The sequence below is a fragment of the Dreissena polymorpha genome, chromosome 13 (assembly GCF_020536995.1).
Source record: "Dreissena polymorpha isolate Duluth1 chromosome 13, UMN_Dpol_1.0, whole genome shotgun sequence".
NCBI lineage: Eukaryota > Metazoa > Mollusca > Bivalvia > Myida > Dreissenidae > Dreissena > Dreissena polymorpha.
The window spans coordinates 71,499,508-71,515,473 of NC_068367.1; the positions used below are offsets into that span (position 1 = coordinate 71,499,508).

A 15,966-nucleotide genomic window follows, 5' to 3' on the forward strand; every position below is an offset into this window, starting at 1 on the left:
GGGTCGGTAGGGCCTCGTTATGTTAAAACTGGGCTTAATACATGAGCGTAACGTGTCGTCTAAGATTAAGATGTGCAGTCGACACAGGTCAATCAGGGACGTGATTCTCCGCCTACACTGGATTTTCATTCAGAAAAGACCGAAACGCAGAAAAATCCATGTAAGCGGTTTTCACAAAGCGAGGCTAATATTTTTGTATTTATCGCAATGGTTTGTATACGCGCTCCTCACACCGGCGACTGAGGTTCAAGTATCGCTACCGATGCACATGAGGTTGATAGTGAGCAAACCATTTGAGACAGATTCGTTTTACCTCCACTCCGCTTCACAGCAAAAGACCACATCAATATAAAACATAATAAAGGAAATGACCGGAAGTACAAAATGACCTTTAATACTTAAAAATGCACCCTTTTGTATTTGAATACGTCAATTAAAATTAGTTTTCTATACAATAATAGCCAATGTTAGCGCGTCTTATTGTAGCCGCTAGATCGTATATATGAGACAAGTCTCTTTCCATGACGCACGCTTAACTATGATATAAATGACATCGAGTGCAAAACTGTGCGGCGGCGTTGATAAGTTTAAGGTATTGTTTGCAGCATCCATTAAAAACCGGTCACAGTTCCGACGCGTATGAAAATTTAGTATAACACGATATTTTATATATAAATATATATTTAGAAGACTTAACATTTTCAACAGACATTTTAACATTCAAATTCCCTTGACACATATCACATAATAAGTTATTTCAATATTCGAACATCGTGAACATTAACCAGTTCCCTGGTACAGAGGTTATTGTGGGAATTGACTGTCTGACGGTGGAATCTGGGCCTGGCTACTGGGCGCCTGTGCGTGGTTATTGGGCACATGGGATTGGTTATTGGACACCAGGGCGTGGTTGCTGTATGGGGGCGGGGCCACATAGGTTGTCGGCATCTGACCATACGGATATGGTGGAGGTTGGGCCATATAGGCGGTCGGCATCTGACCATACGGATACTGGGGAGTCGTGTTATTGTAGCCTTGACCGTACACTGCAGACTGCGACACAACTGAAAAAAACCGCCGTATATGTTGTAAATGCAAACTTATTAAATGTATACCATTTTCTAGTGGTACGATATTTAGAGAACGCTTTAACGTTCGATTTGTTGTGGTGGTTACTTGTGATAAAAGCAAGAGGCCTATCGATTCTATGTTCAAGGGTCAAGGTCACAATTGTTTGGAATTTGAAATACAGACTAGTTCGTTTCCGCATGCTATCCAGGGAACGCTTTGATGTAGATAATGGATACGTCTGTAGATGTTCATGTAACAATGTCAAAGTCTTAGGATATTTGAGATTTTTTAAGTTTTTGAAGTGTAAAATCTTTTTTAAGTTTTGCGATTTACACATATAGTGGGTCGGAAATGTTTAAACACTATTTAAAGATAATTTATATGATGTTTCGTCTAAATTGGACAAGCGATTAAGGATTGCATTGAATACACATACTGAAACTTGGCTCCTTCCGGGGGAGGGGGGACATGCGTGTTTTTACATACATATTTTGCTAATTCTGGTGAATAGAGGAAATGCGACGTTGACATCAGTTAAATCAGTTAAATCAAATTTATGGCGTACGTAGTCTTTCCAGTCAAATAAAATTGAATACTATTAGCTTCTTTTCCAAGTAATAAAATTTCGTCCCATGTACTATTAAGTTATTAACCAAGCTAAAACACATGTTATACCATGCGTGTACACCGTGTCGTCATATACATTGCACTGCCAATTGAAAGACCAAGTCACCATTAACATACACTGTATCATGGAAATGTATCCATAAATTTGTATTGAATATATATGTATGTTCGAATTTAACAGATTTTATGGCTAACGTTAATCACTTATTCATGGCTGACGTCAAACACTTCATAATACAAATAGGCTTCCATTATATCTTATGATAGCGCACTTCAAGGTTTAAAAGACCGCCCTCACCTGACACTTGATTGTTGTTGCTAGGCATTATCACACGACCTGGGCGGGTTTTGCTCCTAGTGACGGCGTAACATATGAAAGCGATACAGAAGCCGAGGAAAACCAGAGCGCCAAATATGATGCCGACAATAGCCCCCACGGTGAGTAGCGGACTGTCAGCGCTGAAGTGAAATGGTGTGCTATTAGCGATTTGTTTGCAATATATGGAGAATATTATGTGATTTGGATAAAGATCAAGTTGATCATGCGCGTCTTAGAACCATGTTAGCGCAAGGCTTGCTTACTCACATATTATTCTATTCAACCTATTATTTCCTCCCTTTTTCCATATATAATTATAAAATATCGCACTTTTGACCATTTTATCTTCCCGTAGTTGACAAAAACATATTCTCCAATTTTAGGAAAAACCCAAATCTGATCTAAAAATAGCGATCGTATAAAGCTAAAGTTTATACGATCGTTGTTAAAATATCGATTTTCCTCTGGATAAATATAAAACATTATGTGAGCTTTGGATAAAGATCAAGTTTATCATTCGAGGCTTAGAACCAATGCAGCGCGAGGCTTGCCGAGCGCTAACATGGTTCTAGCCGAGTATGATAAACTTGATCTGTATCCAAAACACACATAATGTTCTATTAATCCTATTATTTTTCGTCCCTATTTTCCATTAATAGTTATCAAATATTGCATTTTTGACGATTTTATCTTTCCGTAGTTGACAAAAACATATTCTCCATTTTTTTCATTTAAAAAAACCCACAACAAATCTGATCTAAAAATAGCGATAGTATAAAGCTACAGTTTATACGATCGTTGTTATACTATCGATTTGCATGATAATATATGAGCCCAACTATGGGAAAACGTGGCTTATTGAATGGGCTTAAAGTTGTGTCCCAGATATGGCTGTGCAGTCCGTGCATACTAATCGGGGATGAACATATCCGCTTCCATGGAAATTTCGTTTGAATGCTTTTGTGCACGTAAATCCAGTCTAGGCGGAAAGTGTCGTCCCTGATTAGCCTTGGCGGACTGCAGAGGCTAATGTGTTACGACACTTAACGTAAATGCATTAAATCCGGTTTTCCCAGAGCGAGGTGCAATGATAATTCAGATATTTCATTGCGTATTGTGTTCAATAACTATTACTAGTATATCGACCGATCACAATTGAAAAGAAAGAAACCGCGCTATGAATAACGTACAAATTCAACCTGAACTCGATACAATTGGAAAATCTATTTTACATGTGTCGTGTATACATATACTGTAAATAATTATACTTTCAATAGTAAACAGGGTCTGCGTGATCCGCAATATCCCGCGGGAAGTTCATTTTTCAAATCTGATCCTATCCTGATCTTTGATATGATTCTTAGACAATCTGCAAATATTATCGCAAATTACCGATTTGAATTTATCAGTAGCCTCGTTCACTAAGTTTTTTTTTACGTAAAACGCTCATTCCAACATTTTTTGTTTTCACGTGGCGGCGGTGAACAGTATCCGATTGGTTAATCAGTGAGCCAGACAGCTGGCTAGTGCATTATTACCAAAGGTCAATCGCACACTCGTGAATAACCTCGTACTACCTAAACCTAATCAGTCCCAACTGGTTTCATAAAGATTAATGCCCTCAAGTAATTCCCATGCCTGGGAAGTTTATCGCCGGAACGCTCGGTATATATTTGAGCCTCGCTCCAGCAATCGGTACCCTCGCAGATTATCATATCCGATGTTTGACGTTTGATGTTTGCGAATGTCGCTCCAGGAAAACAGGGCTGAATGGACAACTCTTCCATTTTACAATGGAATTTATTTAAAACATACTTTCTTTAAACGATAACTTCCATAAAACCAAGCAGTGTCGTCCCTTATTAGCCTGTGCGGACTGCACACGCTTATCTGGGTCAACATTTTAAGCTAGTGAATCATGCCCCTTTTTTCTGGAACCAGGCTCATAAAAGTTTGACATAGCTACTTTACAATGTATGTATGCATGCGAGTCTATTCGCCTGTCTTGATAATGAATTAGTGTGCACTGGCATACGAGGTTTAACATTAAGACGCGCCATCTTCCTTGTGTTTAAAGGCACTTGTATTCACTAATTTAAAATAGTCGTTATAAAGGAAGCTTTTCAAGTGCGTAACACTAATACAATCCGGAAAACAAATGTAGGAAATTATCCAATAAACTTGTTGAATGCATATTTGCTTATGATAACAAGTAACACTTCAAAGTTTCCATTAAGATTCGTTGTAAACCATCCCGATGGTTGCTTGTGCGTAAGTGCTCCATGACGGCAAATTATTACAAATATTAAAATGTAAAATGCCAGTGGATTTCTGAATATAAGTTAGACAGAGAAACAGATTTTTTGAGAACAGAACAGAACAGAACCTTAAATTGATACTGAACCTCTCTTATGACAATATTGTCAATCTCAACTATGCATGGCCCCGTTATCAACCCTAGGGCGACCCGCCCACATAGACCACACCCACCCAAAATTGCCTTTTACTATAATTTCTTCATTTCTACACCGATTCACTTCAAATTGATACTGAACCTCTCTTATGACAATATTGTCAATCTCAACTATGCATGGCCCCGTTATCAACCCTAGGGCGCCCCGCCCACATAGACCACACCCACCCAAAATTGCCTTTTACTATCATTTCTTCACTTCTACACCGATTCACTTCAAATTGAAACTGAACTTCTTTTATGACAATAAATTGGTCAATCTCAACTATGCATGACCCCATTACCAACCCTGGGGCGCCCCGCCCACATAGGCCACACCCACCTAAACTGCCTTTTAACTATAATTTCTTCATTTCTACACCGATTCACTTCTAATTGATACTGAAATTCTCTTATGACAATATGGTCAATATCAACTATGCATGGCCCCATTACCAACCATGGGGCGCCCCTGGGTCATATATATATGCGGCGTGGGGATACACATCGGCCTCTGCAGTGCCATTTCTAGTTAATTTTGTAAAAGGTAATAAAATGTTACTTCATTGATTCCACAGTTTTTCAAGAGATTAGGGGACCCCCCTAAGCTTTACGATTTTAATGATTTTGAAGGCTTTGACAACCACTTCTCGAGCATGTCACGCCTTATTATATACTTTTATCAAAGTACATTCTTATAATGCCAAAAAAGTGCATAGTTTATAGCTTTGGGCCCGGCTTTGGGCCCGGCTTTGGGGGTCCAGGGGGCGAAGCCCCCCGGAAGCGCCACGATTTTAGTGATTTTGAAGGCTTTGACAAGTTTAAATAGGTGATTTAGATCTAGTTAAGTATGAAACATCAAATGAATTGACTTCACTTTGGCGATTTTAGGGGGACGGGGGCGTACGCCGCGTCCGCCCCACCCACCCCTGGATCCGCCTATGTATTGTGTATGTGATCACTTACCAACATCTAGTTTTGTTATCACAACAGTGGTACCCGGTCTCGCAGTACGTGAAGGTGACCAGGTAGTTCAAACAGACCTCATATCCCAGCACGGGGCAGACTGGAAATAAAGACCCGCGAAACGTCAACAATCGCATGTGTTTGGCCTATTTACGTGATCAAAATATCGCGTGAATTTTCATTAAACCCTTAAGCAGGTTTGATAAATAGTTTTTATTTAATGCTGTCTTGTAATATTTTAGTATTTTAAAGGTAGATTGTAAAACTGTTTAAAGTACTTGTAGTCTGCGTGGTTAACATTTCATGGAGAAATAACATTCGTGGGAAGCGGTTAATATGTGCTAGAAGGTTCTTAATTTGCTAGTTATCACACAACAAAAGAAACACGACTATAAATGATTAACTCAGATCTTAAGGATCGAATCTCGTTAAAAAGAAAATGGTGACCTACCATTTAAAATAAAAACAAACAAAACCACAACTCCATTAATATATCCATTCATTTCCATGTATGTGTATTGTTGATTAAATATACCTCCTTTGATACAAAATAGTTTTCATATGATCTCTCAAATTTTGTAAGAAAGAATGTCCACGGTTATTTCACAAAAGCTTAACTTTGTACGCAAATCCGTATTGGTATGTATATATAAGCATAAAGTCTATATTTTGCCGGTGTGCGCACCTGACTATAATCGCTTAAGGTTTATTGCAGTACAAGTGGTTGTTTGGTATCGATTTATCGAGGATATCTGACCGACTTGAACTTGACAAACATTTGGATTTAAATAATTGTTTAAATTGAATCTTATGGCACGATGGGTTAAAGGAACTTGTTCACATTTTGGCAAAATGAAAATTAAAAAAAATGTGAGAAATTAAAAAAGCTATGCAATATTGTATGTAAACACGCAAAATAAAATTTCTGCTTATGAAAACAGTTACAAATATTGGGTAGTTTATGCTAAATAATGAATCGAAAACCTAAACATCATAATGCGTGTGTAATGCTATGCGTAGCGTCTAGAAAAAGGCCTTGGTAAACAGCGTAGACACAGATGAGACGCCGCATCATGCGGCGTCTCATCAGGGTCTGCGCTGTTTGCTTAAAGGAATATCTGCAAGAAATATTCTAAATATAGAAATAAATATTCTAGACATCCCTAATTTTGGAAATAAATTGATCCAATTTAGAAGGATGGGAGAGTCCACTAGGCATAAATGGGTTAAAGGCGTACTAAGAAAATAGCATGTACACCGGTGTCAAATTACGAAAGTTTGTGTGGTGTGTGGTAACGTGCTAATATTTGTTTCAAAACATCAACAATTCGCATCCCAAAAATTGAACATTTTCCTTGTCATAATAGCCATTCAAAACTATTTCAAATAGCTTGTTTTTCTAGTAAATTCATTTAATGACATTGTTTTTTAAAGTACGACAAGTCGTGATTATGTCCCTTTAATATTCTAACAAAAGAGTTTTCTAATTGTATTGGATTGTTAATTATGTACTGCTTAGGTAAGTATTTCGACCTGAATGTACTCCATTAGAAAATCAAATTAAATTAAAGAACTTTCTTAATTCAATCAAGTATTAAACTTAATTTCCAACGCTAAAATGGTGAGTTGCCGCAAAGAGCATAAAACCTGAACAAGAGTTACTCGAAAACAATAATAAATAATATTGCTATTTTATTAGTTCATACAAGTAATTTCATACAGGCACTGAGGTGTGCGCCGACAGGGACATTTGATCGTTGCATTAAACCGTGCTTATCGATATATGAGGTTAAGTGAAAACGTGTATTTACAATGAGATATAGATTTAAACTCAAAATTGATTGATAATTATGCAGTTATCAAGTTTTATAATATTATTATTTCACGTTAATGTAAATTTTATGAAGAGACTTTAACACATTAATACTTAAAAAGATAAAATATTTATTTTTGTGTAATAGTTTTTGGTTTGTTTGTGTGGACATGACTGTCCCTTTTGGAATATAGGTAATATCGATTCAACTGTTCATTATGGAATATACGTAATATGGATTAAACATTCCCTTATACACTGTAGAATATACGTAATATCGATTAAACTGCCCGTTTAAGAATATACGTTATATCGATTTCAACTGCCCCTTATAGAACAGACGTTATATTGATCAAACTGTCCCTTATAGAATATACGTAATATTAATTAAACTGCCCTTTTTAGAATATACGTAATATTGATTAAACTGTCCCTTATAGAATATACGCAATATTGATTGTTTTGCCACTTGTAGAATAAACGCACTATTAATTTAAACATATTTTATTTCCAAAATAATCACATGAACAATCACATGAACAGTTGACACAAATACAAAATATACATAGAAATACATGTACATCTATTGTAACGAAATGGTAGGACCTCAAGTTCTAACAACATTATTAATGTGTTTTTTCCCTGTTTTGTTATTTAGATAACATGTTCGTGACGATAACGTGATTTTGCAAAGCTCTATGTTACATGGTCAAAAGCACATTTGTCATGAGAAAACAAGTGCGAAAGTAAAACAATGAAAGAAAATCATGATTGGTAAAGAATTTGAAGTGTGTAAATACTTAAGATAGTGAAGTCCTGTCCAGAAAGGTAAAACTTTGTGCTACAACAACATTATGAAAAACGCTTTGTCGTCTTAATAAATATCTGATCATTTTTAACTATGAAGCAGTTGGTGTCATTATCAAACATGTTTTTACCAAACAGCATTATATTACAGTTTATAGGTTCTATTGCGTGAAGGGATTCGAAAAGAGTTGTACGTTGTACAGACGCGAACAAATAAAGAAGAAATAATACACCGATACAACTTCTCCACATGCACATAAAGGTGAAGGTTCTAATTAAGTGATTGGTGTACAAGTGCAATTTTGTCAAGTCGTCACAGTCATTGCTTAGTCGAGCATGTAAAATGGACGATTTTCTAACACCAAAATGAAAATAATTATAATGGAGTTTCGACACATGGGAGAATTAATTGTTTCAATTAACTTTTGAATCTTGATAGAGAAATAAATCTGACAATCTTATGTCACGAGGTAAGTTGTTCCATAGGTCGATAGCCGACAGGATGAATGAACGCGAGTAAAGCTCCGTTCTTCTAGGACCGATAACACAATGTGCGTTCCTCAGGTTTCTAGTAAATTGTTGAAAAGCAGTTACTGGTAGTAAATTTCGAAAGAAGTCTGGACATAAGCTATTGTGTACTTTGTACATATGTATTACCGGTAGTGTTAGATACTTTCTACGCTCGACTAAACTATGCCAGTGGATTTCTGAATACAAGTTAGACAGAGAAACAGATTTTTTGAGAACAGAACAGAACAGAACCTTAAATTGAGACTGAACCTCTCTTATGACAATATTGTCAATCTCAACTATGCATGGCCCCGTTATCAACCCTAGGGCGACCCGCCCACATAGACCACACCCACCCAAAATTGCCTTTTACTATAATTTCTTCATTTCTACACCGATTCACTTCAAATTGATACTGAACCTCTCTTATGACAATATTGTCAATCTCAACTATGCATGGTCCCGTTATCAACCCTAGGGCGCCTCGCCCACATAGACCACACCCACCCCAAATTGCCTTTTACTAGTATAATTTCTTCACTTCTACACCGATTCACTTCAAATTGAAACTGAACTTCTTCTATGACAATAAATTGGTCAATCTCAACTATGCATGACCCCATTACCAACCCTGGGGCGCCCCGCCCACATAGGCCACACCCACCCTAAATTGCCTTTTAACTATAATTTCTTCATTTCTACACCGATTCACTTCTAATTGATACTGAAATTCTCTTATGACAATATGGTCAATATCAACTATGCATGGCCCCATTACCAACCCTGGGGCGCCCCTGGGACATATATATATGCGGCGTGGGGATACACATCGGCCTCTGCAGTGCCATTTCTAGTTAATTTTGTAAAAGGTAATACAATGTTACTTCATTGATTCCACAGTTTTTCAAGAGATAACATCACTTTGGAATTTCATATACGTAAATATTCTTCTAAGTAGATGACAGTATTTTAGTATTACTGATTGTGTTAAATGAGCAACTAATATTTTATGTGCAAATAAATGATGTGTAGCGTTTTGTATCTCCACACAATACCACACACCTTTTTATATATGTACTGAATATATATATATACTAACATCATTTACATGCTTCTGCTAGCGGCTTACCCAAGAAAGACAATGACTTCTGAAGGGTAAGAATTCCCGGGTACATTTCAGTAAATTTTCCGTACCAGGTGTTCATTTAAGTATACTTAAGAGTACCCCGGGTACATTTAAGTAGTACCTGAACTGACAATGAGCAGTACTTAGTGTCTTAAGGGTGATCTAAAGAAAGCTCGCACTTAAGGGATCAATACAGAGACCTCCCAGTTACTAAGCAGACACCATATCCACTATACCGCAGCCACCTCCCAGTTACTAAGCAGACACCATATCCACTATACCGCAGCCAGAGACCTCCCAGTTACTAAGCAGACACCATATCCACTATACCGCAGCCACCGAATCAGCTTTAAATTCCTGCGGCTAGAAAACAAACCAAATTATAAGATGCTAGATCTTAAAAGCTAGGAACATGTTACTCCTTTGAAGATTGAATTTTGTGGATGCATTACTTCATTTTTAAAACAATTATACTATTTTGAACACAATAATGTAACATATTATTTCTATTAAAAATAGGTATAGTACCAGAGAGGCCGTTTACCAAAAAGGCCGCACCAAAAAGGCCGCATAAGTGAACCAAAAAGGCCTCATGGTATACCAGAAAGGCCATACAATATTTAATATTATCATTGAATAGTAATGCTGAATATAATTATCATATCTATTATATAGTCATTACTTTTTTCATAAGTCTACTTAAAAGCCGTAAATTTTCGATTCAAAGTCGGCAAAATTATCGCCAATTATCGCATACAGTATGAATTGTTCGTAAGTCGCAATATTTTTCCTTGAGTAATAGATGTTTCAGTTTTTTTAAAATTAAAAGCCGTTAATTATGTAATCAAAATCGGCATAATTATCGCCATTTAGCACGAAGGAATTATCTGTTTAAGGAAATTATATTTTTCTCTGAACTTTTTGTTTGCATCTAAAAGTAAATTAATTATATAAGAAGACGAAAAACGTTTTATTCAAATCCGATATAACACATATCTACAATATGTTAGGTCAAAATGACCCATGAACATTGTTATAATTGTATAACATAGACAATGTCGTCAAAAAAGTAACATACACAATATATAGTGTACAACGTTATTCTTAATTACTATGTACAACAATAAAATGAATTAAATAAAATATACGCATATGGATTAGTGACTGCTTAAAGTCAAATATTTAATTAAGCACATAACATATTATTATATATTGTTAATTTCCTCTTTAACTATTTTTGCAATGTTTAAAATATAAAAATGTGCATGTACAAAAAACTCGCTAATCAGACCGGGTATTCAAGTGTCAAGGGTCATTCCCAGTTTGCGGCATCTGTTTTGATAACGGATAAGTAGAAAGCCCACATGTGGTGTAAAATGACACTTATTGGCACCTAATGATGATTACTTGCGCATTTTAAAATAGTTTCTTAACTTAAAACGATATAAAACTAGCTACATTCAATTCCGAAGACTTAAACCGAAAGAAATAAAAAATGCTTTATTCTATGTAATATTATTAAAAATTATCACTGATTGTCAATATTATTACGCATTTCATAAGCATTTAAAATAAATTTAGCATAGTTTATAATGTCTTTTTTAGCCGACTGCATTAGAATGTCATATTTATTTAACGTTGGCCACCTTTGAAAATATGGTTTTAAATGTTCCTTTCTAATTTCTCTATAAAGAGGACAAACAAGTTAAAAGTGATACTCGTTTTCTATTGCAAAACTTACATTTTCTATTTTCACGTAGTATCTTATTATAACGACTACTTTTGATCTCTTATTTATGTGACGATAAGCGAAATCGTGTTAGTGATTTTTTTGTATTTCTTATTTGTTATAAAATGATGAAATGGTTCTAATCTACGTCTCTGTTCTATCTCAAATGTGTTTTAAATCTACAATAGCTCATGAGTCTAGGGGATTATTTATCTCACTATACCAGCTTTGCTTGAAGTCATCTAATTAACGTTGTTTAAATGTATTGTTGGTGAATGTTTGATCTGTTTGATTTATGATAGTTGTTTGATCCGCCCATATATTGCTTAACCCAAGCTTGTCAAAAGTGTTTTTCTATGTGTGATGCGCAATGTCGATGGTTATATGTGATGTTTTGTTGTGCAACATTGAATATCACAGAATATATTGCGTATTATTAATAGCGGGTATCGTCCATACACAGGCATGGTATCCGGACAATCGCTCCTACGGACAATCGCTCCTACGCTAAATTTGACAGGGCGGACAGTTGCTCCTACGATGTTTTGACATGGCGGACAGTCGCTCCTACATTATTTTGCCAAACCGGACAATCGCTCCTACATTTTTTTTGTTAACTCGGACAGTCGCTCCTACATTATTAAATTTAATTGTATTGTTATATAAATACTATTTCTTTGCTTTTATATAAATATAACTTCTAATTTCAAGTAACACAAGTGAACGGTACGAATCCTCATTCTCACGAAGTATTTCGTTTGCGTTTTTTGTGTGTATATATGTTAATAAATGTAAATATGTGAGCATTTCCTTTCTGTACTTTAGTGTGCATAATATCATAAATAATGATAACTGGCTCGTATAAATCGAGCTGTGTGTTCGCATGTGCTTTCGTTTGCATATTTTGTGTAATAAAATAAAGAACAACATTTCATCTATACGGTTTTTATGTTTATTCCTTTGGCAAAATGGCACTTATTCCAATAAATGTAATGTATATAGGAACACGCATGTCCCTGATAGGAATAATGAAGGAACCATTGACCTTATAATTACCTTATAAATACTGTTAAAGAATCGACAAACTGTAACATAGTTTCTTAATAAGTAAATCAATTTATTAAAATCACATTCATGTTTTAGGTATAGCGGAATCACATCTTTTAAATAATGATATTTTACAATTAGACGGTTACACATGGTTTGGGTTTAACCGTAATAATATACATATAAGAGCTAAATCTGGATCGGGTGGAATTGGTTTTTTCATAAGAAACTCTGTTTTAAACATGTTTGATATTTCCATTGAAGATAATACTGTTGAAGGGATTTTCTGGTGAAGGATGTGTAACAAGCAAGATAAATCGTTAATATTTCCCTGTGTATGTTACCTTCCTCCGCAAAATTCGTCCAGATATTATGATGTTAACAATTTTTATGATACATTATTGTCTAATGTGTATTTATTACAATCAGTTGGAAAAATTTTCATATGCGGAGACTTTAATAGTCGAATAGGCGATTTAGATGATCATATAGCTGGTATCGATTGTCTTCCTGCTAGAGATGTCAAAGATTTTAATACAAATGCTTATGGTGAGCTTTTAATAGATTTTTTAATAAATACAAATATGTGTGTCTTAAACGGACGAAATATGGTAAACAATGATTTCACATCTGTTTCAACAAAAGGTGTATCAGTTGTTGATTATTGTATTATACCACATGATGCCATTGAAAATTTTGTAGATTTTTCGGTTACATTGACATCAAATGTTATAAATAAATGTGGTAATATTGCTGAACTTGCACCAACATGTATACCTGATCACTCACTTTTGTCCTGGAAAATGCAATGTTATAGCTCTATACCTATATATGAACATGTTGACAATAATGTCTCAAGTTCTTATGTAGATGAGTCCAATCTTAGTTACAATAATGATATATCTGCTTTAGAAGTTAAGAAGGCTATTGATTGTGCTAAGAAGGGTAAAGCAAATGGTATAGATGAAATTCCTACAGAAGCGTTGCAAAATGATACATCGGTTATGTTTTTACACTCTCTGTTTAATATTTGCTTTAGTAATAGCACTGTGCCGTCTGTATGGGGAAAATGCATAATTAACCCTATTAAAAAGTCATCTTCTTTAGACCCTAAAGACCCTTTATCATATAGAGGTATATCCTTGTCCTGTTCTGCTTATAAACTGTATTGTTCTATTTTAAATGAAAGATTAAGAAAGTGGGCCGAAGATAACAATATTATTATTGATGAGCAAAATGGGTTTCGAAGAAAAAGAAGTACTATTGACCATGTTTCTACATTAACAAGTATAATTGATACTAGAAAGAAGAAAAGGCAATCTACTTTTTGTAGTTTTATTGATTTTAAAAACGCTTATGATTATATAAATCGTGATATGCTCTGGAAGAAAATGTTTAATATTGGTGTAAAAGGAAAAATATTAACTGCTGTACAGTCCTTATATACATCCATATCTTCATCTGTTAGAGTTAATATGTTAAATACTGAATGGTTTCCTGTTAAATCTGGTTTAAGGCAGGGATGTATATTATCTCCTCTGTTATTTAACATGTATATCAATGATCTTGCTTTATATTTGAAAGCTTTAGATATGGGTGTAGAGTATGGGAATGAAAAACTTTGCATTCTATTGTACGCGGATGATATTGTGTTGATAGCAGAGAATGAACATGATTTACAGCTCTTGTTAAATGCATTGAATGACTGGTGTAATATTAATGATATGTACCTAAATTGTAACAAAAGTAAAATTGTGCATTTTCGACCTAAATCTGTTTGTAAAACTATAATACAGTTTACATGTGGCAATGATATACTTATGACTGTTGATCGATATCTGTATCTAGGTTTAGTTCTTCATGAACATTTGGATTATAATATTATGGCAAAGGTTGTAGCTCAGAGTGCAAGCCGTGCACTTGGTCTGTTGATTGCAAAATGCAAATCAGTTGGTGGACTTCCATTTAATGTTTTTACACACCTATACGATAGTTGCGTTTGGTCTATTATTAGTTATGGAGCTGCCATTTGGGGCTACCATTCTTATTCGTGTATCAATGCTGTTCAATATCGAGCGATGAGGTTCTTTTTGGGCGTCGGAAGATATACTCCCAACATTGCAGTCTCGGGTGATATGGGGTGGGTGCCTCCGGAAATTAGGCAATGGAAGTCCATTTCTTTGTATTGGGCACGTCTATCAACAATGCATGATTTTAGAATGAATAAGCGTGTTGCACTCTGGGCTAAGTCTTCAGCTGGAAGGTCTTGTAGAAATTGGTATTATATTGTCACTGATATGTTTAATACAAATGGATTACAACAATACATAAATATCGAGTCAGCTTTACCGAAACATGCCTTATTGAATGGAATAATGAATGTTTTATTTGATAAATTTAAGATAGACTGGTATCAATCTCTAAATAGTGTCACGGGTCCTTCCGGTCGAGGCAGAAATAAGTTGCGTACATATCGCCTATTTAAGGACGGTTTTAATACGGAATCTTATTGTCAGCTTATAATGTCTCCGTATCATCGGGCTGCATTTAGTAAATTCCGTTGTGGTGTAGCACCTCTGCGAATAGAAACCGGGCGATACGAGCGGCTGGACGTACTAGACCGGAAGTGCCCCTTTTGCGATAATGTTGAGGATGAGAGCCATGTTATTCTTGATTGTTACTTGTATCATGACTTAAGACATATGTTATTTGACAAAGCTGTAAGTGTAAATCCTAACTTTCTATCTATGTCTAAAAACGATCAGTTAGTTTTTCTCTTCACAACCCCATTAATGATAAGAAGTTGTGCCAAAACCTGTTATGATATTTTAAAACGTCGTCTTTTATATGCTTGTAAATAATGTCTTTTCGCTGTTTTTAAGTAACAATAATGTATTTTAGAGGCTTCTAAGAAGTTGTTACTAATCAGGTCATCTACGATCTGATCGGGGTGATACATGTACTCGATTTTCTAAACAATTTCTTTATTGCGCAGCAGTGCTCGTATTTGAACTCATTTTTTTTTTTTATTAATTATTTTACGATGTTTAGGATTAGCAACAGCCTCTTAGGTTTATCATGTAATATAGAACTGTTTTGTACAGAGTTGGAACGCTGGTGATTTTATACATGTATATATATGGTTTTATATGATTAGAATGCAAAAGTCTCTGATATTTCTTATTTAGAAAGGTTACATACAATTGTCTATTGTATATATACAAGTGAATGTTTGTATTGTTGTATTGTATGTAATTGAGACTATAATAAAGAATAAATCTGTTGAATCGGCTTATTGTTAACAAGTTGGCAATTTTAATAGTCGGTTAATTATAGGTGTTCTCCGTTGATCGGCGTATACTAAGTTTTGCCGTGGAGTTAAAATAATGTAGGAGCGACTGTCCGGGTTGACAAAATAATGTAGGAGCGAATGTCCGCCCTGTCAAAACATCGTAGGAGCGACTGTCCGCCCTGTCAAAACATCGTAGGAGCGACCGTC

General features: G+C 35.3%; 1 protein-coding gene across 1 annotated transcript; it reads right to left on the bottom strand.

Annotated features, from left to right (window-relative positions):
* Positions 1 to 668: 668 nt before the first annotated feature.
* Positions 669 to 6,151, bottom strand: LOC127855793 (uncharacterized). The gene is made up of 4 exons (XM_052391605.1): positions 5,887 to 6,151; positions 5,436 to 5,535; positions 1,997 to 2,157; positions 669 to 1,064 (listed from the first exon to the last, which is right to left on the bottom strand). The coding sequence occupies exons 1-4, from the start codon at positions 5,942 to 5,944 to the stop codon at positions 805 to 807; spliced, it is 579 nt and encodes a 192-aa protein (XP_052247565.1). The 5' UTR covers positions 5,945 to 6,151; the 3' UTR covers positions 669 to 804.
* Between the last annotated feature and the right edge of the window lie 9,815 nt (positions 6,152 to 15,966).